We start from the raw sequence: 27182 nt of genomic DNA, 5'->3' as shown, positions 1-27182 counted from the left end.
AGCTTTTCTTGAATAATCACGAACGTATAATCACTTGTGACTGTGCTTACCGGCATGTAACTCGGGTAGGGGCCGCACACGCGGCGGGCGGGACGACGATGCGCACGCCACCGCGCCGCTTGGCCTTCATGGCCCCGCCGCGCGCGTCCACCACGAACGACACCAGGAATCTGGAATTAGAACATGCATATTATTTTAAGAACAAACTCACGAACTCTTCTTCTTCCTCGCGTTGTCCCGGCATTTTGCCACGGCTCATGGAAGCCTGGGGTCCGCCTGACAACTAAGCCCAAGATTTGGCATTGCCACTAGTTTTTACGAAAGTGACTGCCATCTGACCTTCTAACCTATAGGGTAAACTAGGCCTTATTGGGATTAGTCCGGCTTCCTCCTTCCTCGCGATGTTTTCCTTCACCAAAAAGCAACTGGTAAATATCAAATGATATTTCGTACACCTAGAAACTCATTGGTACGAACCGGGGTTTGAACCTGCGACCTCCACTAACTCATGCATGAACTGTAGTTGCAAAACTTACAAGTACACGTCTAAGTTTGGTCAAAAGTGCATAAAGAGCATCCGAAATATCCTTCGTCCAATAATCCAGTCAACGTAAAAAACCGCCCAAGTATGAGTCGAATTCGCGCACAGTGGGTTTGTGTTGTCTCCTCCGTCTGTCAACGTCGTACCACAGGATCTAACAGATGGCGTTAGCAGAGCCACTTCTATATAAAGAGTTCAACCTGGTGCCTGGTGGCCTGGTGGCGCCTTAGATCTCCTACATCGCGCTTACGGAGTTCCGAATGTCAGTTGCTATAAATACAACTCTAAACAACAACTCTCGGTTAGGTGCCCAACCACGTGAGCTCGTGCCCCCACCAGACCCCTAGGACACCACAAAGCTGCAGATTGACCAACAAGACCTCAAGCCATGATATATGGATGACCAACATAATGATGAAAAGAAGTAGAAAGAAGAAAAACCAGCAACTTAAACGCTGGCCCAACAGATCAGACTGTCTTAACAGCCCTCGACAGAAGCCGCCAAAATGGGCCCAGCCCAGTAAATAGCCTCCTCATGCCCCCCAGAAAGCAGAGTGCAAGAAATATCCGTGTGTGTCTCATAGGACTTCAGTCTCCAGGTATAAAACCCGCCTGGAGAGAGAGTACTCTCTTTTAGGCATGTACCTAAGGTAGAGTTACCCAAGTTCCTTACGGGCAAACTTCATATAATTTTGCATTTTTATATCGTGGTGATTCTCACCCAATGTCGAGTGGCTGTCTGTCGATGGTAGCCACTTTCTTGTCATTGTTGCTGGGGTAGAGGTGACCGTCCGTGACGGAGTCCTCGAGGGGCCGCGCCCGGTGCAGGGTGCCCGCTTCGCTGTTCATGTAGCGGTATTGCTGCTGCTGCTGGATTGGACACTCGACTTCTCCTGGAAAATAAGAATTAACATCAGTTTCGAAAAATATTTAACATATTGGTTATTCGAAGTGATTTTTTTTAGGTTTAACTAAAGAATATTCAAAAAGTGCTAAATGAGCGGTTAAAAAAATAACACTTTCATTATTTTTCATACAATTTGTGTTTATACCAATATGGTCTAGAGTATTATAAGCTTCAAGAACTACAAACTATAATGTAACCTAAATTCAACACACAATAAATATTTCTATAAAAAAAAACACAAGTCCACTGAACTATTAAGATGATTGCCCTAACGGCCCTAACGTATTGGGCAATCTAATTGTCGCAACGACTTGATTTGCGATTGCGCATCGCATAAAAATTTGACCCCAGTAATTGAGCGTAATGACCATAATGTGATTGCTCTAATCAAGATGACTCCGAGAATCGATAGCAAGTATCAACTTGCTATCGATTCTCGGAGCTAACGGGATACGAAGTTGTATATAATTAGATATACTACTAACAGGGGTTTTCATTTATGTACTTGCATGTTGCATTTCATTTATGCACAGTGAGCTGCAAAATTGCATGGATAAATTATGAATTAATTCATTAATAAATTCGCCATGCACTTTTACGGCTGATGGTACATCAACTGTAACTATAGTACACTTACTCAGGCATTACAAAGTTATTGTTTTGTGGGAGAGGAAAAGACAAAGTCAGACAAAGATAAGCTGGCATCGATTTTGATAGCCCAGACGGTGCAAGTGTAAACTAAACGTCATAACTTCATAGAAGTTTGACGTTTAAAATAACCTGTGCACCGTCTGGGCTATCAAAAACGATGCCAACTTATCTTGGTTCGACTCTAGGTATTTATAAAAAAACACATCCCTATATGTACATATATATATTTACATATCAGTAAAGAAAAAAATGCTTGTATCGAGAAGCAGTCTGCGGTCTTATGACTCTTATGACCGTAGGAGGGCAGAGTACCATGACATTTTAGACCATCCGTTATTTTTATTAAAGACTCCAGCGTCAATATTTTAACATCAAGTAATGTAGGTACGTTCGGGTACGTTCACAAATAACAATAAACAACAAACGCGAATTGTACCTAACCTGTCAAATGCATCTAAATCTGTACTTGTATCTAAAATTATAAATTATTTTGATAATATTAGCGAAGTGATGTTGAGGATTTTTCTTATATTGTAGACAAATTAGGAGAATGAACCTCAAATGGCAATAAATCCTTACCTCCTTCGTCTTCGGAATCGCTCATGAAGGTGTCCTGCATGAGCTCTGGCGCAGCCACTCGGTATTTGCCCTCCAAGCCACCTGCAACAAACAAATAAACAAAATAAACAAAGCGTTCAAGGTCCTGTGTTATCTTCAATTTATACCAGTACAAAATATTTATGAAATAATATTCACATTCGAACAAAAAGCATCATATATATTTATATCAATTACAATTTTTTACGTTGAAAACTTGAAATTAACACATCACATAATTAGATCACATAATTACAGTTTAACTAAGCCAAAGCTTTATCTTCCTAACAAATTACGAAATAAAACCTTAATTATCTTTTTTATATTGACAATGTCTAGCCGTTATAACCATTTCGCAGATTTCCCATCGTCTAACAATGCAACAATGATGTTAGTATTGTAAATTCTAGTTTTTTATTACATATATGGTATTTCGTTTTTGTGTAAATTATAACGTGGTTAGGCTGTGGGTGTACATATTGCCGCAATCGTGGTTCTTATCAATGTGAAGATTACTAAGCAAGCTAGAATTGTGTTATTCAATATATACAAAATACCCGTAATTGAGTGGAATGTGTCTAAACTTTTAACTTCTTCTTCATACTTTTTCATACTTAGGTATTTATAAAATCACTTTTCCTCGTGACTAGAAACTTAAAACAACCAAAATCAAAATATATAAAATCCCTTTTATTTGTTCCATAGTTCTTCTTATTCATTTATCTGATACATATAACGGGAAATATTTGGAAACACTGACTGATATTAGGTAGTGTTAATTATTGTACAGTGATGTCGATTGAATTGAAATACTTTTTTGTTTCTCATGCTCTGAAAGAGGGTCATTGTTGTTCTAAAAAGTGTGCAGAAAATAATATGTTTTGGCACTAGAGCATTTTACTTCCTAAGTACGATTTTTTTTTTCATTTTTTACGCAATTGAAATTTAGTTTTAAATAGATTTGTTATACAATTTCCATTATGATATTTAACTCTCCATTCCATAAATAATGATACTTTTACCTAAGTGTTTAATTGAAAGTGCCCTCAAGAAATGCTATAAAACTAAATAAATAAATAAATATTATAGGACATTATTACACAAATTGACTTACTTAAATTGTTTATTGAAAATTATACTTAATCATGTTTAAAAAAAACTACATGTATTTTATATTCTTCGTACCTATTCGAAATGAAAAGCAGAGTGTTTAACCCGGGTGAAAGGCATAATTTCATCCCTTGGTTAACAATCTACTATTGCGGGGAAAATGTAGTCTGTGGCGTTTACACAATTTAGGCAGTAGACAAACAAACTAGTGCAATCAAAGTCATTCAGTGTTGATGTGAGAACTACGAATTCGTACAAAGTCCAGATTATTGAGAATGTCCAGCAATCAATTAAAGTAAGGTTTCAAAACGAAACTTTCCTTAGAAAGTGTCAATGTACGTCCTATACATTAGGAAGTACATTTCAATATTGTTTTGGCCACGTTCTCCTACTGAATGCTAACTAGCTACCCACTGCAAATAAACAATATACAAGAAATGTACACGTGAGAAAGAGACAGGTAAAGCGATTAGTATGTAAGGTAATATAGGTATCTCTTTTCAAAGTTTGAGGTATCTGTAAATGGGCAGGTTGCATCGGTTTGCATTTCGAGAACAGTTAAAGGTCGTTGGCTTGACGAATCGATTCGTTGGGGACATTTGGTTTACTATGGCCCGTTACTTCGATGGTTTTATGTACATTTGAGACTTAGTTTGGATTTATTTGTTAAGATTTTTTTTCTTACTTATCCGAAATCGCAGTCTAATAATTACTCAATGGATCCAGCTTAAACGATGTTCTTTATTACGATGTACTGTTCTGAAGTGCCTAGGTAAAATATCATAGACAAACTGGCAATTACTCTGGAGGAACTCTACTTTTAGTGCCATAAGCATATAGTTACTCAGTTTTTCCCAGTAAAAACAAAACGGTGTATATACCAATCAGCTGCCTATATGTCATATTTAATAATGGAAGAAAGGCGAACTTTATAAGAAATAATAACTAAATAGACATGTGCTAAGCTAAGGTAGTTTATTAGGGTTCCGTAGCCAAAAGTCGCGATCCCAGCGCATAAGGTGGTAAAACTGGTAAATTTGAACTAACTGCGGATAGCGTCTTCAGAGTTCGTACAAATTATATGGCTCGAAATGAAACTTTAATTTACGATTACTCCTGAAATATTCATTTAAATTGTATGGTGTAAGGGACCATCGTAATCTGTATGAAATGCTTAATATTACTAACGTATTTACTTAGATAATTATTAAAACAGTATCCGAGTAAATAACCTTGCAAATGCCACATATTATGTGATCCTTTTCTAGAAGTTAAGAATGGGTATAGTAAGTTATCCTTAAAAGATAGACATACAACATCGCGGACTTTTTTATAGACCCATGAAAGAGAGACAACCCCACGATATATTGTGTTGTTATAGCTCAAACGGATAAGGCAGCGTTTTAGTTTAAAGCTCCTAGCCAGCGTGATTTTTTCCGACAACATCGTTATATTTTAACCAATTTACACAAAACTTAAACAAATTATATACCTAATTCTTCCCCAATAACCACTCTATTGATAGATGAAAGTCGTTTGAAAATCCGTTCAGTAGTTTTTAGTTTTGGAGTAGTTTTATAAGATGTAGTGAATTGACGATTTCCCCTAGACTTGCGAACGCTAGGTAGCGTGACAGTCGTGCACACAGCAAATAACAACAAATACTAAAAACATAATAAAATAAATACTTCTTTCTCATCCAATCATCGAAGTTAAGTAACGTCGGGCGGGGTCAGTACTTGGATGGGTGACCGTTTTTATAGATAATGGTACCTTCCTGGTGCGAGTCCGACTCACACTTGGCCGGTTTCAGTACCTAGGTATTGGTTCCGTTTTAGCACTTATCTCGATAACGGCTAAAATATATGTCCAGTATTTTATATATTCATGTACAGTCAGCATCAAATACTTCGTAGCAGTCAAAGTAGCCAAATAGTTCGGTACACCATATATTTAGTATGGTCTACCGAACTATTTGGCCACTTTGACTGCTACAAAGTATTTGACGCTGACTGTACCTTTGACCCTATTTCTGCATTTTTGCACAAACCTGTAACTTTTCAGCGTCAAAGAGGTTTGAAGTTACAGGATACCCTGTTTTTTGTCGAATACGTTACCTTTTGTTTACATGTATTTAAAATTATGTGTTTTATCAGCGCATCTCGCCGCATATATATCAAGTTTATATAATAATATGCGTTGGATAAAAAACGCAATGCACTGATTTGACTTTATCCATAATAAGAATCTGAAATTCGAAAAAAACAAACAAAAACACCAGCTTATTCGTTACCACTACCCACACCTAAATTAACAGGTTTCCTAAAATAGCAGAAGTTACGATAGACCACGTCACGTCGGATTGGCACGCCGCTTTATTATTTAGTTTAATGGCTGCCCAATTGGGCTGGTGGAGATGACAGCGTTTCTGTAACATGTGTTTTGGTAACTAAACTAACGATATATTCGGCCAGACTCTTAATCTAATAGATGCAAGTAGCACCATCTTATTTACTTAGGTCTTAAAATATTTAAAGTGTAGTTTCATGTATGCCAAGATTTGCCGTGTTCAGGTAAGCCGATATCTCGCGGACCCATGTAGATTGATTTAAGGAAGATACATGTATGCTAAGATTTGCCGTGTTCAGGTAAGCCGATATCTCGCGGACCCATGTAGATTGATTTAAGGAAGATACATACAGACAGACAAACAATCTCAAGTCTTCCAAACGTAGCCTAATCAGGTGCGTCTAAATTCGACAAATTATCCTTTCTCAAATCATATGCGAATAGCAGGCTAACAGCGATTTCTTCAAATTAGTTGATGCTGATTAGCTGATGATTATACCTTTGCGTGGCGTGCACACCTGCATACTTGCATCGACATACAGTGTTGAATAGAGCAGACTGCAAGAATTTCTCCCCAATTAAAGCCAGGTCATTCAGGTACTAACGTGTCACAGCTGACGCCTAATAAAGGGCCACAATTGGAGTCAGAAGTCAGAGTCAATTGCTCGCCTACGCGGTGACATCAGTCTGTGGTTCCCATAGTATACTTAGTAAAACAAACCAGTATAATTTGAACTACTTATAGTCTGTGTGAACTTTGCACATTCGAGGATCACACTTTAAATGGTTGACCTGATGCATGTGCTGAATGTGCTCGGGAGGAAGTCACTGAAGTATAGCTTTTAGTTTGGCTGCTATGCCCACGTTAAAGCTTAGTTTGGCCTTATTGGAAGATCAGAATGCTTTCGAAATAACTAATTAGTACCTATGCCATCTTTTGTGGTAAGGTAGCCGAGAGGACGTCGGGATTTTTTTAAAAAGGTGCACTGGTAAAGGGCCTTTATAACGGGGATTCCGCATCCCGTCGTACAATTCTAAAATGTATCAACTAAAGACGTTCATACATTGATGACGTTTTTAGAATCATAAAGATTGAATTTGTAAGATCTATTCACTGTCAGAAAATAAGCAAATATATTTGCTCGCTAGTTTCGAATTGCGGAAAATATAACAGTAGCCTTGATGAGACCATAGCTATGCTAATAAGATTCGGAGATTACGTTGTTTTCATACATCAAGTTAGGTCATCCGAGAACATCATCGTAGCTTCAGATAGAGGCAAGTCACAAGAATTCACTGTAAGTTTACGACTTATTTGTTTGAAGACAGGGTTGTCCATATATGATGGAGCTAAAATTAGAAATGCAATCACTGCAGCACGTATTCAATAATGATTTGAATGCGAGTATGTGCACAAGCTCGATTGTGACTGCGGAAATTGATTTTTAACCGATTTCAAAAAGGTCCCCAAATCATCGGAATATTTATTACGTTATTTTGTCGATTGTGGATATACATGACCGATGAATTTCTAACAAGCAGAAACGCCTGCGAACGATGCTATAGGTATTAAGCTTAGAATAAATTTGAAAGTGGAATAATTACTGCCTTGGGTGAGACTTGAACTCACGGCCTCTGGATAAGGCAGTAATTTTTCCACTTTTAAATTTATTCTAAGCTTAAACATGACCGATTAAAAAAAAGTATATATATTTTCCACTCGTCCCAGTCAGTCATATTGTGATAGGTAGTAAGGTGGTCAAGCTGTGGGTCAAGATTTAGTGGTATAATCTTAAAGAAATAGAGGGCTCTCTTCAATAGGGCAGATCTACTCGTTTAATAGTGATTCGGTATTTTTACCTTAACTCGTACTAAGTGCTGTCTACTGAAAACGATAAAAAAATGTCATTCAAGTATTGTCTGTTTGACTGTAGGCATATCTACATATTCCAATCAAACGTGTGCCTGATTGCCATTAGATACCAATATTACATTGTATCGTAAAGTAATGAAGATATTTTTTTATTTGATGTACAGTTGGCGGCAACGTAAAGGGTAAAGCGGTCAGGGCGTGATGAATATTGTGACGAATTAAGGACGGGAAGCCGTAGCAATGGTGTCTGAGGGCCGTATTCAGATGCTAACGGAAAATATGATGCCAATGTGATACCAATGTCGTTGCACTCGTCTACTTGAAATTATTGACGTGTCTAGCAATCACGGTGAAGTGTTGGTAGATCTAAAAGTACTCTTCCGAAGAAGCCTTTGGCTTTTCTAACGTAGATTATAGAAATATCAATGCGGTTTAATATGTGTACCAGAGACCTTGATCCAATTATTTAGCATTTATGTTTTTCGTTTGATATATTTATTTTCATAAATATATATAGTACATTAACTTTATGACTATATTCGTTTACTTTATATGTTTTCATTAATGTAAAAGGCAAATAAAATTAGTAACAACAGCTACGTAAATAAAACGTAAGTTTTTATGTTTATTTTATTAGAAATCTTCGAGCGGGGTTCTCAATAAAGATTTCCAAGAAAAGCCTTACAGAAACTTTACACACACAATTCATTCAAGTTTTCAAACGAACACATTGATTGCTAGATATACGTGTGCTACGTGTATCAAACACTTACATATAACAGTATCAAAATATTAATAACAATAAAAATTTACTACTAAATTACAGTAACCCTTACTCAACCTTTAAAAGCAGGAGCCCTATTTTTACAATTTGCTAGTATGTTTATAGTACGAACGCTTTCAACATATTTACGACGCGGTACGCCCAAGTCTGCAATTGTTTTTATGAATCACTGCTAAGAATAGTTCGTAATTACTCTATCTTATACTTGTACCAGCTACCTATTGAGTAAGATAATTGTCCCAGTGTTTGATACAGTCAAGGTGTCATCTTCATTAATAGCAATAGATGTAATTGTGATTAAGGTTTGACATAGTAGTATGTGTAGTAGAAATAGTAGAAAAGAAAAAGGAAATCAAAATAGCTTCAGCTTGACCTTTGGATATGTATGATGCCTCTAGCCTTATCGCGACTGCCTTAGCAGTTTCAAACTGACATATTCGCTAACACCTGCGTAACTTACTTTTTGTACTGGCATATTAGTGCGAGCGAGATGCATATAAAGTTACTAACACGCTAACGAATATGGCAGTGTCAACTGGCGGTAGACGTACTCATCACGGGAAAAATGATCGAAGCGACCTTAACGTACTTACTGTATCCCTTTTATTCGTTTAAAAAAAGAATATGTCACAGAAATCTATAAGGCCAACGGGTACACAGTGTACATACATCCAGCACACCAATAATGTAAGGCAATCTTGGCGATGCCATAAGTACTCGAGTAGTTGTGTTATTTTTGCTAGAAATAGAAGTTTTAATGATCGTATGATATCATTGGATTTAAATAATCTTTGATGAAGTGTATACTTTTAGTTGTGTTGATTTTCACATATTGGCTTAATATCTTTAGATGGTAAATGATGTACGTTCTGTTTATACCAGAAACCAAAAATAATAACGACGAAGGGATCGACGTCATAGTAAGTCTATAATAGTCTAACAAGCCTTGGCCAAAATTAATACTCTAATTAAATCAAATGTAATGAATAATAAGCACAAACAAGACCTTGCTCCCATTAAGTTTTAGTTTCACAAGTGTTTTCGGGTAAGTACGAGTATATACAACTTATACAAGCTTTTATCACTGACTGTACTTTTCTTCCCAGAGGCAATTAATACTCATCGAGACAATCCTAACAACCTCAAACACAACTAGGTTCCGTTGTTTTATCACAGAGTTCCTGTGGCCACCTCCTGTAGCCACATGCTGTCACCATCAACAGATAATCTCGATGGTACTATAATATTGCATTGTCAGCCGACTTACATAGGTATGAAAATTAGCATACATAGATATGTATGCAAAATTTAAGCTTCATCGGAAAACGGGAAGTGGGTAAAATTGAATTTACAAGATTTGACCCGTACGAACTTAGTTACAGACATAAACAGTGAAGCTTTTCAAATTCGATTGAGATTGTATTATTTCCCGACAATAAGCTCACACAACAAACGGGCTCACACGAGAGGACACCCAGGATCGTGCAAAGTGGAGGAAGGCAAGTAGGAAAGCGGACCCTGGCAGAGGCCGGGATATCGCTCGGTAGAAGAAGAATAAACTGGTGGCGGTGTATAGCGAAGAAATTTGAAATGTTTTGAAGCTTTATTCTATTGAAACAGAAAAGAAAAGCGACAGTCCTTCACATTACAAATCACGCATGCAAAATGCAATAAATCGCTTGATTACTTTCGTGGATCATCGATGAGCGTATTCTCTCTTGTAAGCAACAATAATTTACTTTCGATTCCGATCGCACGCATCACTGCAACAGCTTATTAAAACGAATATGAATCGGAAACTAATTAATTGGTACAAATGCCGATCATTCATTAAATAATCATTCATTCAATCAGTTATTCACAGTAAAAGATACCTACTCGTACATCCGATCATTCTTTAGCGGCATCTCTAAGCATTGTGTAAAAAGAGAATTCAAAAGTATTCCCGCATTTTTTAATGATACGCAATTCCTGGACAGTCTACATACATTTTTCATCAACGGGATTTACATATACAAATACGTTTATTTCATTACTTTTTACAGCAGTTCATATGTGGGTAAGTAGTCCATCTTAGGTACAAAGAGTAGGTAAGTATTTATCTCAAAAATGTGCAACAATTTGATTGTGTAAGTAATGAAAAAGGTGCGGGTACAGCTTGCTGGATTTAAACCTGCCCTTGGTCAGCTAATTGGAGAGGTATCAGTATTATTTAGCGAATTATACAATTAACATGTAAAGCTTGTAACTATTTCTGTCTGTTGTTTACCTCTGCTTAAGTTGCTGAATTATTCGTATTATTTTCTAAGGTGGATGATATAAAGTGTGTCATATCTCACAAATCCGGTAATCAAATACACCTCAGGCCATTGTTTTTTATAAAATAGGCAGCAAACAAGCAGACGAACCGCCTGATTGGAAGCAGTCATCGCATTTGACAACCTTTGAGAATCCTAAATACCTGCTTCTTAAAGAACCCCATGTCATAGCGCAAGGGAATCACCTCAGAAGGTTATTCCACAACTTGCCCGTTCTGGGCAAAAACAAGCAAATTGTACATGTTCTTGGTTTGCCACGGGTCGAGGAATTGTCGTCCAAATTGTCGATTGATTCGATACTGGGTCTGCTAATAAGAATAGGTATCGGTACTGACTGACTGTATAAGGGTACGCGTGACTGACCAAAGTAACCATTTAGGAACGGCGACTAATATCATCCCCGGTAAACGTTAACGGTAACGGTAACGGTAACGGTTAACACAGTGATGCGGTTCCTGAAGGTGGCGCCAGTGTAATAACCGTCTAATGCGTTGTGGATGATGTTTGTTTACGACAGTCGTATTTAAATGACTATGCCACATGTGCATATTTACTTACAACTACACATACACCCATTCGATCATGTTCAATTACGCAGTTTTAATCGTAATACCAAAATACCTACTTATTAAGTTACTGGCTTCTGCCCGCGACTTCGTTTACTTGGAATGATGATGATTGGTAAAAACTACCCTACCTCAAACTATGTTTATACCAAATTTTATCTAAATCGGTTCAACTGTTTAAGCGTGAAGATGTAACAGACAGACAGAAATACTCTCACATTTATAATATAATAGTAATAATAATATACTAGTACGTTTCTGCGACCGTTCTAATAGCGAAGAGTCTCGACCAACACTTTGAGAGACTCTCGCTTGGTGCTTGGATCAAGGGTCAGATGCAGAAGGGTCTTGGACACGGCGCGGATAGTTTGGTGGTTCCTCTCTCTACGGCCCTGACGTGGCGGCATACTAGGTTAGGTTTTTAATAATGTGTTTATATGTATGTTTTTTTAGGTGTTTTATATTTTACTTTTATACATGTACATATTGAAAAAATCTAAACTGAGATTTAAAATAAATAAAGGAATATTAGTCGGGATGTTCTCCAGAACTACTTGTTGTTATCCACTATAATATAACAGAGTCAACGAATTTCCTAATCAAATCCCACGGCTATTGTCCCGGTTTTCCAAATCAAATGGTTCGATAGTGTAGGTATCTGCTGCTAATAAAGGTAAGTGACCAAAATGACCACACTAGGAGCGTCGACTGAGATCATCATTGGAAAGGTAAATGCGTTGTTCGGGTTCCGTACCATAAAGGTAAGAGAAAGGAACTCTTATGGTGCGACTCTGTAGTCTGTCTGTCGCATTGCTTTATATCTCGGGAACTACTCTATCGGTTTGAAAGGGATAGTAAAGTTAAGAAACAAAGCTAACCCTGACGCATTGAAAGTGTCCTTTTTTATAAGTACCTACTAGTACTTATACTAGGGGAGAAGTGTCATGTAGGAGCTAAGATTTAATGAGCCATGTGCGTTATTTCGTTAGTTTCAGAGTGAATTTTGTATGAGTAGGGGACGGGAAATTAGTATTTTCTTCTCGTACGTAATTCCTTCTGAAACTACCAAAACAATGCAAGTGGCTATTTTAAAAGCTGGCACCATGCACCTTCTCCTCTATAGGGGCGGCGGCTGACATCATCAGTAAGGTTAATGCGTTGTGGATGATGTTTGCTTATGTCCAATGCATGTTAATGGCTGTTGGATTTGTTGACTCTTTATACAACTAATTGATTGCTTAATCATGTTCACGTGATTGTTTTACTTGATAAACCTGTGATTCATGGGATTGTAGATGTGAAATGAAGTAGTTTTAGGGTTTAGTCGACTATCGAAGTAAATTGAAAACTTGAGATACTCTGATTTTTTTTTAATGATACATTGTGACGATTGGTGAACTAACTAATTTTGCTATTTGAATCGCACGGAAAGGAAAAGCGCATGCAATAAAATCCACTGTTATTTGTTCAGAAATCAGATATTTTATTTGCTCAAAACATGGTCAGTACAAAGGTATTATAACAGCGGTATTAAGTTTCACATGCTTGCATGTTGCAAATACGAGTAGTAAAAATAAGTATTGAAATACTCTTCTGACTTATATGATAAGCCAACTTTTTATAATCGGTTCGGTTAATTCAAATTCATTCTAGTCAAAATTGTAATTACATCTTAATCAATTTGGCGACGTATACCGTACGTAACCGGACGTAAACTAAAAGCAGGGGCTACGTATACCGTACGTAACCGGACGTAAACTACAAGTCAGGGGCTACCACGACAAAATGAGAAAAGTAGATAAGGTAAAGAAATTCGGCACTGGCAACTGCAAACACATGCTTTAATAAAAATTGCCAGTATTTTGGGACTGAGTGTACAATCAACCCCATTAATAAGGATTTAATAAATATCACAACCAAACGCCCCATCACATCAACGACACCTCAGACGTCACAATTCTACAAGCGGTTAAGGTTGTATGGTCGAGGAAATATGAAAATATTATATTACCTACTTAAATCTTTGAATTTTATAAGTGTGAGTTAAAATATACGTTAATTATTTATATTTAAGTGAAAACTACCTTCGTAAAAATGTTGTCAAATGCTAACAGAATCTGTCATATGTGTTTACATTATTTGCAATTTCTATTGAACTCCAGTTTCACATTAAAAATTGTATTGGGATTTGGGATGACATCTGTCATTTTCATTATCTAGGACATGATTATGTATAGGTAGATAAACGAATTCCTCGCTCAAAAGGATATAGATCTATGTAATCTCAAGTACAATAAAGGGATAAAATTGGGACTTGTCCAGAGAATCCGCCATTGTGGGGACTGTTTATATCCGTGCCAAGGATCTGCCCGATTTATAGACTCCGTCTGTTCCTCCTGCCAAATTCTCATTCAAGGTCAGCTTTTATAAGCGGTTTGCGGACACAAAAACTGATCTACAGAGAGTGATCTTTGATGGCTACGACTGTTACGAGTGCGTGGAAGTCTCGAATTGCGAATTTGAATTTGATAGACGAATGAAACTAAAAACGTACGTACACACCGGTAAAAATATGAAGACAAGAATTTTTAAAACGACTTTGAACAACTACACGGCTGTTGTGTGACATTTCTCCATAGGTACGAGTACCTATATAGAGTGGGTAGAGGAATAACGACAGTGAACCTATTTGCAGATCTAAAAAGGTGGGTAGTTTTCTCATAACAAAGTAACGAGTACGAGAGAAAAATATCGTCCGTAATTTGATTTTAACCGGCGTGGGCTGAAGCCAGGATAGGAATAATATTGCCTGCTACATTTCTAAACTGTGCGGTGCAATTGAGCATAATATATTTAGGTAAGGAAGCATTAATTAAGCCTGTTTCAATGGCCGCCCTATTTTTAGACCAATGTTTTTGTACGCCATAAAACGCCAGTGAAACTGTTCATATGTCTGTTTATTCGTACTCGGAGTAAAAAAAGTATGACTGATAGTTTATTTTGATAATAAACATAGACGTTACGTGTTTATACGATATGTTGTTCAGTCTAGATATTAAATAACATAAACTAGCCGTCTAGAATATGGGCCTAACCAGTCTGTAGCAATTACAGAATATTGGAAATAGCAAGTAATCGAGCTCCAGAATAAAATTGTGCTCTACATCAACATCACCCCAACATTTATTCGTCTTGGGACCAGACGGCCTAATGCTAAAATCGAAACTGGAAATATCGTTCGTTATCTGCCTCTCTGTCACATTCGCATGTTCGAACGTTAGAGAGGAAGATGAAATTTTGATATTCGATTTTCGCGGTAGAGCCTCTGGATTAGTATAGAAAAGCACTAGCATCGCAGACAGAGATAGATGGTCAATGGTCATCACAGGCCGGACTAAGTTACATCTTAGCTTTGACGCTAAATCGTCGAGCAAGTAATCGACTAAGTGTGTTACGAGCATTTAAATTTAAAACAATGATTTAGCGAAACATTCATCATAAACATGTTTTCAACCCTTTTTTCATCTGATGTTGTAAAAAAACTAAGTTCCTTGACATCAAATACCCTCATTATTATTTGTTTTGTCGACACCTCATATGGGAGATGCACCCGCCTACGTAGCACAAAAATGATACCTGTTGAACTTGTTTGTCATAAAGCGCATCTGGTTCGCATGATGGACATCAAATGACATCACATTGACACATGTTTGCGCTAACCTTGCGTTCGTATCAGCGGTGGTCACTGCGGTCAAAATGTCAATTGTATTAACACAATTAACGACAGGAATTTGGGCTAGATTTTTATCAGTCAATGGTATTTGGCGCTTGCATAATACCTGTAATACCTTGTCTGGTTTATATTACGTAGCTATCGTGAGGTCATGACCTGAACGTCCTCTGAACTCAGGATACATAACTCACCGACCTAAAAAGTTGTCCCATTTATTTGTTCAAGCAACCTATTGACCTTTGGCTATAATTACAATAACGGGAGACAAGCAATCTAAGCGAAACGACCCCTGTCACATGTATGACGATATTGACAATAGAATATGAAGTTTTCGACAACGTCAGACGTATAAGTTGTTCGGTTCTCGACTACTCGGGGTACTTCGTGTTGTCAGCCTGTCAATGATCATTTGTTTTATTTTTTGAATGACATGATTACTGATTAAATAATCGAACTACATACTAGTACGGAGCTGGCTGTAACTTGCATGGAAGTCACTCACTCTCTCACTCACTTTATTCCCCTTTTGGGATGCAGTGCGTTGTATGTGCTTTGACTTTTAAAGCTAGGGTTAGAGGCATTTACGCGTAGTACTCTACGCTAAAATAAGCGTACTACGTAAGTTAGCACTATTATTTATACAGTGTAGAATAGCCGTGAGAATCGAAACGTAGAAATATAACATACGTAAGATAATGAAGTCATCTAAGAGGCTGTTCATATACGTGATCTCACCTCTTGAGTAAATAGCTATGTAAATTGCCACTAACTGAACATCCTGATTTCGCTCCACTAGTTTAATCTGCCTATACAAGGCCGTAGATATGTGTCATATGATACTATGTCTTGGTAAGATTTGGTTGTGCATCAATGGAAGTTAGAAATTAAAAACATAATAGAATATCAACACACGGACCTAACTTGTCGACTGATTCTTAGTTCCAAAATGTACACAACTATCTTTAGAAATACGTCGATCTAAATATTGCTTAATAGTTTTATTTGTGAAACAAGTAATAGACCGATTCACAAATAAATATTTCAAGGAACATTTGATGGCACAACAGTTAATAAGATCTAGGCTAGTGCTTTGGCACGGAAGAAATGGCAGACAGAATCTAATTGAACTAATTGCCATTTCGTATAAAAACTAAGTTTCTGACCCAAAAGGCAAGGGGCGTGCGCTAGACAGATTTATTAGCTCTTGTTAGATTTTTGCTAAGCTAGAAACTTTATCACCTAAAGGCTAACATAATGGATTTTCTGAACTCTGATTGACACGCCTTGTCATACTGCGACATATATCTCTGAGATGCCTAGTTTTTTGACGCGCATGCATCTAATAGTAAATAATGATATGAAAGATAACTATAATACTAGAAACTATAATATTTGTTATAGATAGGTCCTACAGTAGAAACGGATAAAATTGGGCACTCCGTTTGCGTATCTACATCTCTAATTAAACTGTATTGTATAAATAAACGCAAACCTGAACATTGATCCATACAGCGGTCATCGCGACATTACATGCATTAATGGCAGCTTTAAACTCCTACGTTGCCATTATATTTGAACGAGGTAATAAATAATGCCATTATGACCTACTTGTATTCATTGTTTCAGTGTACTATGATCTCACCGAAGGACAATGGTTAAATACAATTAATCTTCTCTTAGGGATTACCCATTAAAAACCCTACTACGCTTGACAAGGTTTTAATGAATCCATTACTAAGTAAGTTTAGTGGGCTGTACTATTTAAACTTTTTGCACAGAGATGCTGCTAATTAATGTCAATGACCGTTGGACAATCGACAAGTATCTTCATTTGTAGATTTCTTTTAATAGTATATCCTGAAGCCTGCACTAACAAGACAAATTTAAATTTCAAAGCAGCACCCAAATGGAAATCTAGAGATTCGCTCTCCGATTCAGTACCTTGTTTCTATTAATACTATTTTTTCTCGTGGGAGTTGTCGACTAACTGGATGTGTTTGTGGGCGATATACCTGCCACTGCAATGTAGACAAATGTAAGTGCAGTGGCAGTAACAAAACATATATTTAATGAATTGGTCCGCAGTCTGCAGTAGATGCTTCACATTGAATGGGACAGCAACATATCTATAGAATGTGACGCTTCATTGTACGGCGTAAACTAAAGGCTAAGGCCTAAACTTTAGGCCCTAAGGGGATCGACCTAAGCTTCTGCCCTCGACTTCGTCTGCATAGAATATATAATGATGATGATTATAAGAACTATCCTATGTCCTTTCCAGGGCTTCAAATTGTCTCCATACCAAATTTCATCTATATCGGTGCAGCGGTTTAAGCACTCCTACCTCTTCACGTTAGGTAACAGACAGACAGAGTTTCTTTCGCATGTATAATACTTATTGTGTATATACTTATACAGTGACGTGTGTTATACAAGTTATGTTCATGTAGAACTTTAGATGAACATACATGATTCTTTCAATTCTCATTGCGCAGAATAGCGTCAAATTATCATTTTTAAGTGTGTATATGATAGACAAACTCATCCGATCAGCCCTAAAAATACATTGGAATCATTTTAGCAGTACGCTTATGAATCGGACGTACATTTCAAGGCAGTATGACCTCATTGGTAGTTACAGGGCCGAAGCACAGCGAGTCTTTTTGTAGGGCTTGCCCAAAAAACATATCTACGTAGTACTTTTATCTTATTCTAGTGGACGTACTAATACTAGACAAAAAAAAAACAGGCTACAAATGTAACAAAAATATCGTATTATTTGTGTACTGAGTTATTAAATCGTAGAGTATTCCTTTATACTTACTCGTAAGTTGGTACCGATAAAATAAAATTGTCACTCCGTTGCATATACGTTAGCTTCATGCCTTCGTTACTCATACGGGTTCTTTTAAGTGCGTCGATTAAAAATAGCCAATTAAATTAGCGAATCAAATTTAGAAAGTATAGAGTTACTACGAGATGAGAGACTTATCGAGTGACCTCACTTGTAATGCTTTTGCTAATTTAAAAACCAACCAATATGGGTTACCTATTAGTTACTTGAGGGTTCCGTTTCCACAGTTTTGGTTACAGAATCCCAAACGCGTGTCTACGCATTCCCATCTGATTATGATCGGCGTAGCAGACGACCTACATACTGTGTTTACATCCCGAATAGCACGCCTCGCTGTCGTAACCGCGAGATATTCCTAACTTACGGAACGACGCATCGGGGAACTATTATAAGTGGGATCTCCGGTTGAGCGTGACGTAAGTAGTATCCTGAAGGGGCGTGTCTTTGACCGTGCGAAGTTTTTGTCTAAAAGGTGTCTCATTTTTAGGGTTCCGTAGCCAAATGGCAAAAAACGGAACCCTTATAGATTCGTCATGTCCGTCTGTCTGTCCGATTATGTCACCGCCACTTTTTTCCGAAACTATAAGAGTTATACTGTTCAAACTTGGTAAGCAGATGTATTTTATGAACCGCATTAGGATTTTTACACAAAAATAGAAAAAAAAAAAACAATAAATTTTGGGGGTTCCCTACTTAGAACTGAAACTCAAAAAATCTTTTTTCATCACACCCATACGTGTGGGGTATCTATGGATAGGTCTTTAAAAATGATATTGAGGTTTCTAATATAATTTTTTTCTAAACTGAATAGTTTGCGCGAGAGACACTTCCAAAGTGGTAAAATGTGTGCCCCCCCCCCCCCCCCCGTAACTTCTAAAATAACAGAATGAAAAATCTAAAAAAAATATATGATATACATTACCATGAAAACTTCCACCGAAAATTGGTTTGAACGAGATCTAGTAAGTAGTTTTTTTAATACGTCATAAATGGTACGGAACCCTTCATGGCTTTTTTAGTTATCAAGTATCAATAAGACACCACTGTCAAAAATTTGACAAAAAATTAACCTTGTCGCACACACGGCTGGTGGTTATTTCACCACCAACGGAGCGGCAGCTGACGTTCACGAGGCTGCCTCTCCCTAAACTATTACGAGTTGTAACTCGTACAAGCTATGGTCTAGTGATGGGTAGGACATCAATTTAAAATGAGTTTGTATGAGTACCTCATTCTCTAAAATGAGGTGTTACAATGTCTTACTTCAAATGAGGAGAGGTACTAGCACTTTTGCAGCATCGACTATTCCATCAACTCCAACGGCAGCAAACCATATTTAATGTAAATACATATTTCGGCATTGCTAAACTTCCTTTTAAATATTTACTTGGAGTGCAATTCTGGAGGTTTAAAACAGAACTTTTAACAACAGAAGACATACATTTAAGAATCAAACTAAGGAGTTAAAGTACATACATCCTATTGCAACTTAATATGATGCTTTTATGAAACTTGTTCTAATTTAGCACTTTATTATTTTTATTGTTAGATTGTTCAGTATCAATCCTTGCTACTTGATATCATTTTAAGTTTAACATTCATATATTGAAATAAATACTAACCATAAACTGCCAGACAAACAATTAACAAACTAAGGAGAACAAATCCAATATTTTTTGTACCATTATTATATAGAAATTACTAACTTACCACCTCATAATTTATCAGTAATAATAGCATTGTAATATGATAACAAACGAAAGCCTCAATAACGTTCGCGCGGTAATGCCACCGGCGTGTAATATACACTTGATTTTTGTATGCAAAAGACACAAAGAAAGACCCACAGGTATATTTTATCGCGAAAACAATGTTAATATATTGTTATTTTGGTATAATTATAAGAATGGTCACTGATCACTATTTATAAAACACAACTAAAGATTACGAACAACTTTTTCGAGTTTCTCGTACTATAAATATGTCAAAATCATAAATGATCGAAATACTATACGAAGCACGTTAACAAAAAGTATTACAAATTCAAATCGTTAAAATGTACATGTTTATTTCACCTATACAAATTATATTTACTTTTTTATTAATAAACTAATGTAAAATATCATATTTTGTGTACGCCACTATAATATATTTCAATAATTTAAATAATATTTTGGTCTCTTAAACGATAACTGTTTCTAACTAAGCTAGCTTCGTAAATGCCCAGTGAGACTTGGTTGGCATTTCAATCGCTTATCAAGTAACCATTTCACTGTCCAGTCTAATTGATTCAGATTATACATGACACCAGCAATATGAGTCTTGAGGTCAGGTTATACTGGTATGCGCGTTAGTACAATAATAGCTAACAAATATGGAGGCCTACCGCGAACCACGAAGTTTTGCTTTGCTGTCGCACTTACGTATGAAATTACAAGTGCGACAGAGAGAAAAAACTTTCTTCGGTAGGTTCTTTGATGACTTAGATTTTTCGCTTTTGACAAGTAACTTAGCAATGCTAGGATCAAAATGACGTAATATGTATGTAAGCTTGCGGACGCTTACGCTTGTTTTCTTTCGTGTTTCATTTTTAACGTATTTTCGATGAGGTGTTATTGAAGCACGGCGCGTGTCTGTCTCACTCCCTCTTTTGGTAAATCTAATTCATTGTTTCATTTTGAAAGGATTTTTGAGGGATGTCACAGTGAGGCGAGTGAATAAACACAACGCATTTCTCGGTGGACCTTTTGTCCTTGCAATAAGGTTTGTAGTTGGGCAGTTGATAGTGTGAGCGATGAATGCGATGACGTCAATGACTCATTTCTTCATTTGAATGTCGGCGAGCACCGAGCGCCTCGCGACTCTCTTGCGAGTTGTGACGAACGCGAGTGAGTTTGAAAGGCTGAGAGTTTTTTTTCAAATTTGAAGTGTTTGAATGGTTTGAGTGGTAAGAGCTGTGTGTGATGCGCGCGAGTAAATGAGTAAAATTAATTGAGGAGTGATGTATGACATTTATGCGGTGTGAAGTTCTGCGACAATTTAACTAAATGAGTGGTACAAATGAGGTGCCTCACGAGTGAGCAACTCAACACTACTATGGTCTGAGAGGGAGTTGGTCAAAAAAATCTGTTGCGTTGTTCTTAACGATTTATGATTAAATAAGTACCTATAATCTACTGGTAGAATTTTTTGAGACATAAGCGCGATAGGAATAACATTCCTGCTTCAGTGGTTCTTTACAAGCTAAGCTTAGAAAATAAAACCAACAGCCAAATAAATTGCCAGGCTTTGTATGTACACTATATACCACCATTACCGTTCAGTGGCGACTCGTAAACCTAATTACAAAGACATAAGCCCCATCAATGGTTAGTTAAGAGTGGTGCTGTTGGACCTACCAGTCGTATGTACTAAATTAAAAAGTTGTTTTTCTAAAAATACGCACCTACACGCGTTTCAGTTTATCTCGGGTTGCTAAAAAAACAAACTGAGGTGATGAATTTTAAATAAATTAAAGGTTAATAATTTTTGTAACATATTTTTAGCAATTTAGAATTCTTAAAAAGTACGAATTTGGTATATTACATTTAGCTGTCTGCATGTCTGTATCATTAATCGATTCAAATGAAGGCATATTCTAAATAGCAAATGCGTGGCTTCATATTTAGCTGCTTATCTATTAATTTTTTTAACGAAAGCGTTTCTACTTTTGGCGTAGTGGGTAGTGATCCTGCCTATGAAGATGGTCTAAGTTTTTATATATTATACATATCGTTGTTGAGTACCCATAACCCAAGCCTTCTTGAGCTTACTGTGGGACTTACTCAAACTGTTTTAGGTACACAGTTTGACAGAATGTCATATACTTAATATTTAGTTATTTATTGGCACCGTTGGCATAAACTAGTATGTAAAAGTCCGACGCACTTTAAACTAAATTTGATTAAATTGTGATTAAATTGGTTGATCATACCGAAAACTATGTCAAAGTAGCCCTTCCTGTTGTGATATTGAACAGTATCCGACCGCATCCTTATATAATAACGACTCATCGTCGTCCAACGGTCGTTTACGGTTACGGAGGACGATATTACAAAAGTATGAGCGCTTCATCAATTATGTATCCCGTAACTGGAACTTATCCCTTCCGCTTCGCTCGAAGTTAATATAAATGTTATTGTGAAATGTATAAGGATTTCATATTAGTAGTAACAAATTTTAAACAGTATTTGGCGAAGTAAATCTAGAAGTTGAGTAAAAAGTTAAAAACTAAGGGGAAAACTTATGACAGATTGGCATCTGTCATTGTGGACGCCTCCTGTCCAATCCAGGGGACACAGTATTGACATATATATCTAAGGACGGGCCTTACGGACAATAAGAATGGTGCCAGTACAGCGGTGTCATGCACACGAATTCGAGCCAATCATCTAACGCCACAACGCGATTGGTTGATAATTTCGCATTAAGCGCGATTGGTCGCATCTAGTTGCGTTAGACTGCACGATTGGCTCGAATTCGCGAGGGACACCACTGAATAGCACCATTTTTAGTGCTCGTAAGGCCCGTGCTTAAGTGTCATCGTATGTGTTAATGGGACACATGAACTAAAGTTAGTCATATTATACATATCCTCTATCGGCATCGGCCCACACACCAAAACTTACCAAGACAAATGCAATATTGATGTGTCAAAATAAATATTCAAAATATAATGGAATAAGAGACCTTTTTATAAGCCTTTGGGAGGTTAGATGATAAGAACCTTAAAAACACATCTATAATGTTTAATTTACACCGCAAAACAGAATAAAAAAAAAAAACAGAGTCTGTTGATATAAAACCGTCAATAAATATTTTGGATTCGAGTTTAACCGCGAACACCGTAAAATCAATGCCAGTCAAGGTTGGTCAAATGTTTTCGTTTACATCATCACATTAGTTCCCTGCAATCGACCAATATTTCTGGCCTTTGAACGCGCCTAGCATGTTACAGGTGTAAAGGTCAATATATACTGGAAATGTGCAGAGATGAGTTAAATTTTAAACAGGTAAATAGGCAGGACACACATGGCTGCCCCCTAATTATATAGACTGTGTATAATTGCACAGGCTACCACGTTTCCGCTAAAAATAGATAATAAGCGAGGTTCGAGCTGAAAGGAGGAAAGGACAATGATATTATTTCACTCTGGCTGTGGTTATTTTCGCAGCCGAGTATTGATTTCGACATTTCGATGTTTAGAATCCCTGTTCCACTTGCTAAATGGTGGTGTTGCTTATCACGGACCGTATAAAAGGATAATGTAGCCTATGAACCCTTTCAGCTCCCGAGATGTCACATGCACGTGGTTATCCTTTATAGGATTCGAGGTCTTGACAGCTGAGATATCTTCACTGGGTCCTAGCCAAGATTACAATCGTTGATAGAAGACTCCATTCGAAACTTAAATAATGTACAGAAATAGTCACGTGACTTTTCGTATCGTCTGTCATTCCGGTGACAGATTTATTCTTTTCGTTCGGCATTTCGATAAACGCCGAAACAAAAGGATAGCTTAAATTAATTAATTATGTTAGGTTGTATAGTAGAAACAATTGCTTCATAAGTTATAAACGCACATGTGATACCCTTAATATAGCAATATCTATAGACTACGAAAACCGCTTAGCGTTGCTGGTTAGTTTCCATAGGCTACGGTGGCCAAAATCAAGAAAAAATCTGTCTAAAAATTTACTTTTGCAAGGAGCAAGTACCAGGGAATCATGAGTTTCGAGAAGGTGTAGCTGACCAACCCGCCGGGCCCCGGCCGGGGCGCGTACGAGTATGAAGGTATCGCGGCTGCTCGCGTATGTAAATACGATTAGCTGTATACTTTTGGTTTGTTTACCTATATGATTGTATATGATTTTATTTGATTTTTGTTTATTTTTATTGACTCGTAGAAAAAGTATTGTATACAATAGTGATATAATCAAGCTTTTCAATCTCGTATCTTACTTTGGCAACTCAGCAAGCTTCGTTGGCTAAGCCCGGAACTCGACTGAAAAGCTCTCTAGTATATCACGATTGTATAAAATACTATTTAGTCTAAAAAAAAGGTATACACTCAAGGCGGCGTGCGAAGCGCTGGTGGCCTAGCGGTAAGAGCGTGCGACTTGCAATCCGGAGGTCGCGGGTTCGAACCCCGGCTCGTACCAATGAGTTTTTCGGAACTTATGTACGAAATATCATTTGATATTTACCAGTCGCTTTTCGGTGAAGGAAAAACATCGTGAGGAAATCGGACTAATCCTAACAAGGCCTAGTTTACCCTCTGGGTTGGAAGGTCAGATGGCAGTCGCTTTCGTAAAAACTAGTGTCTACGCCAAATCTTGGGATTAGTTGTCAAGCGGATCCCAGGCTCCCATGAGCCGTGGCAAAATGCCGGGACAACGTGAGGAAGAAGACTCAAGGCGGCGTGCATGCGATATTAAATGTAAAATTTAGGAAAATTATACATGCAGTAGTCATTTTCATTTCAGATATTGATGTTCTTTTAGGGCTGTAGCTATAAAGGGAAAGCTTAAAGAGTATAAGAGGGAAAATACTTAAAACAATAATGAACATATTATTTAAATATGTATGAAGTATTTATCCTGCATATATTTATCGATGAATCATTTTATCCATTAGTTCTATCAATCTAGATAACGTCGAGAGCTTCAAAACTTGACATGTTTAGTTTTGTGAGGGATTCTAAGCATGATGCAATTTTTATATTCATCCACTACAGTGGATTATGGCCCTGTACCTATATATCCTAATCAAAATAATGAACTTATGAGGATCAAGTCTACATATTAATGGTAGCTTGGTAAGTAAGTATAGATAGAATACTCTTTATTGGCACACCTCAGTAAAAAGATACAAGAAAAATAAACAATTGATTAAATGTAGAGGCAGACAACAGGCGGTCTAAGTATATGTAAAAAATATGATCCCAAGGACCAGAAATTTTCATTTACAAGAACGGATTTGAATCAAATCATTTGATACCATTTACACTTGTGCAATCACACTTTAAGACTACCAAAACCTGGACATGTAGCTGACCAAGAACGAATGGAAAAAAGTAATAACGAAATAAAAAATACGACGAAGTACGTATGTTGTGCACCGCACAAGTGAAAATATTTGAACCTATAAAAATCTCATGCAAACAATCTTTGGCTCCAGTGAAGAGGTTCATGTATGTTATAAGTTATATGAGATTGGAAAGAAAAGCGCACATATTTTATTCACTAGAGTCATAGAAATACTATTTTTGGATTCAAGTCAATTAAAGTAAATACCTATGAAACTAATGTTGAGTGTTGGTAATATGTGTTCAAAAATTTTCAACCTGAATTATAACTAAAGCAATAACTACTAGTGGGTTGGAGTTTATAGAGAAAGTTGTAATTTTTGGCTTTTCGCTGTTTTATTGCTAATGGACCGCTAATGGCCGGTGGAGGCAAGAAGCGACAACGGTGACGACGCGGTTCTGCTAATCGACATTGAAAGCAGACGTTTGCCGGATTTAAATTAACTTTTTAAGCGTCCGCGGAACTTGCGAAGGACGCTACATTATTGACTTTTGGTGATAATAGGAAAAGTATACTTGATTGTCTATGATCAATTTCTGAAAAGAGACCAACACACACACAACAACAGACAGTGTGTAATCAAGAGGGAGTAAAGAGATCATCGTCGACGGTTGATTCTTTTTATCTATGCAATGCCCTCTATAACCAGACTTCTTTATTGATTCTTCTTTAGTATATTTATATTTACGATTTAATTTTTATTGACGACCGGTCTGGCCTAGTGGGTAGTGACCCAGCCTGTGAAGCCGATGGTCCTGGGTTCGAATCCCGGTAAGGGCATTTATTTGTATATTTATTATATTAAATAAAACGAATATTTCGCAAAAAATAAATAAATAAAAGACAATGACAAAAGTTGTAAGTACACCTTTTTTTACTACCCAATTAACTGGTCTGTTATTGTCTTCTGCGTAAAAGAAAACAGGAAAAGGAAACATTCATTATTGACAATGACTACGAAACAACAACGACCAATGCAAACCGATCAACTTGTTTCCGTTCGTTCGTGAATTAGAAATAAAACATTTATTGCAGTTCATAAAGTTCACTTCAGAAGAAATGTCTTCCCCAGAGTTTCCTATTTATAAAGTATAAATTAAAAAAAGTCAATGAGACATACCATCGTCCGATGGTGACCTGATGCACTGTAAACACGAAACTTTACTTTTCTTTTTCACTTTATCCTTTTTCGGTTTTTCGTTTTCCATATTTTTCTTCAACTCATCCTTCTTCGCTTTGCTCTTTGTATTTTTAACCACACCCATTTTTTTTTTCACAACACTTTTAGCGCGCGCTTTTCCAACTTTTTTAATTTCGCGCGCTACGCAGCTGTGCGTTCGGAAACTAGTGCCGGACTAGCAACGCGAACTGCGTCGAGCGAGCGAGGAAGTACTGGCTGAATGAGGCTCGCGTTCGCCACCCAGTCTAAGGTCTACGAGTACGTCTATGAGTCGCGCGTGAGCTCGCTCGCCAGCCAAATCGGGCATCCCGATTGGGAATCAAGGCCAATAATATATAATTAATATTCTGTATGTTCCATCAAACTAAAACTTCATGATAATTTTTCCTGTTTATTATTTCAACAACACAAACGTTATGAAACACGCAGTGAAAAGAAACAGTCGCCTAATTGATCCATCATAATAAATTTCTAAGTGATGCTTAAAATGGGTGCTAAAAATAGAATCTGAATCGATTTTTCATGCTCTGAAAGCAATTACGGTAGCTATCATTTCAAGGGCGTTCGGTCGAATACTCAAATCCAGCCAAC

At 37.1% G+C, this 27182-nt stretch overlaps 1 protein-coding gene across 1 annotated transcript in view; it reads right to left on the bottom strand.

Annotated features, from left to right (window-relative positions):
- Positions 1–27182, bottom strand: part of LOC133530585 (uncharacterized) — a 246171-nt gene that overhangs the window by 23738 nt on the left and 195251 nt on the right. The window contains exons 18-20 of the mRNA XM_061868550.1: positions 2679–2759; positions 1263–1434; positions 51–170 (exon numbers count right to left, since the gene is read on the bottom strand). Coding sequence (XP_061724534.1) covers positions 51–170; positions 1263–1434; positions 2679–2759 — 373 coding nt within the window. The remainder of the gene's footprint in view (positions 1–50; positions 171–1262; positions 1435–2678; positions 2760–27182) is intronic.

Source organism: Cydia pomonella, chromosome 23 (assembly GCF_033807575.1).
Source record: "Cydia pomonella isolate Wapato2018A chromosome 23, ilCydPomo1, whole genome shotgun sequence".
NCBI lineage: Eukaryota > Metazoa > Arthropoda > Insecta > Lepidoptera > Tortricidae > Cydia > Cydia pomonella.
Note: the sequence above shows the minus strand (reverse complement) of the source record. Positions and strands in the feature narration are given on the sequence as shown.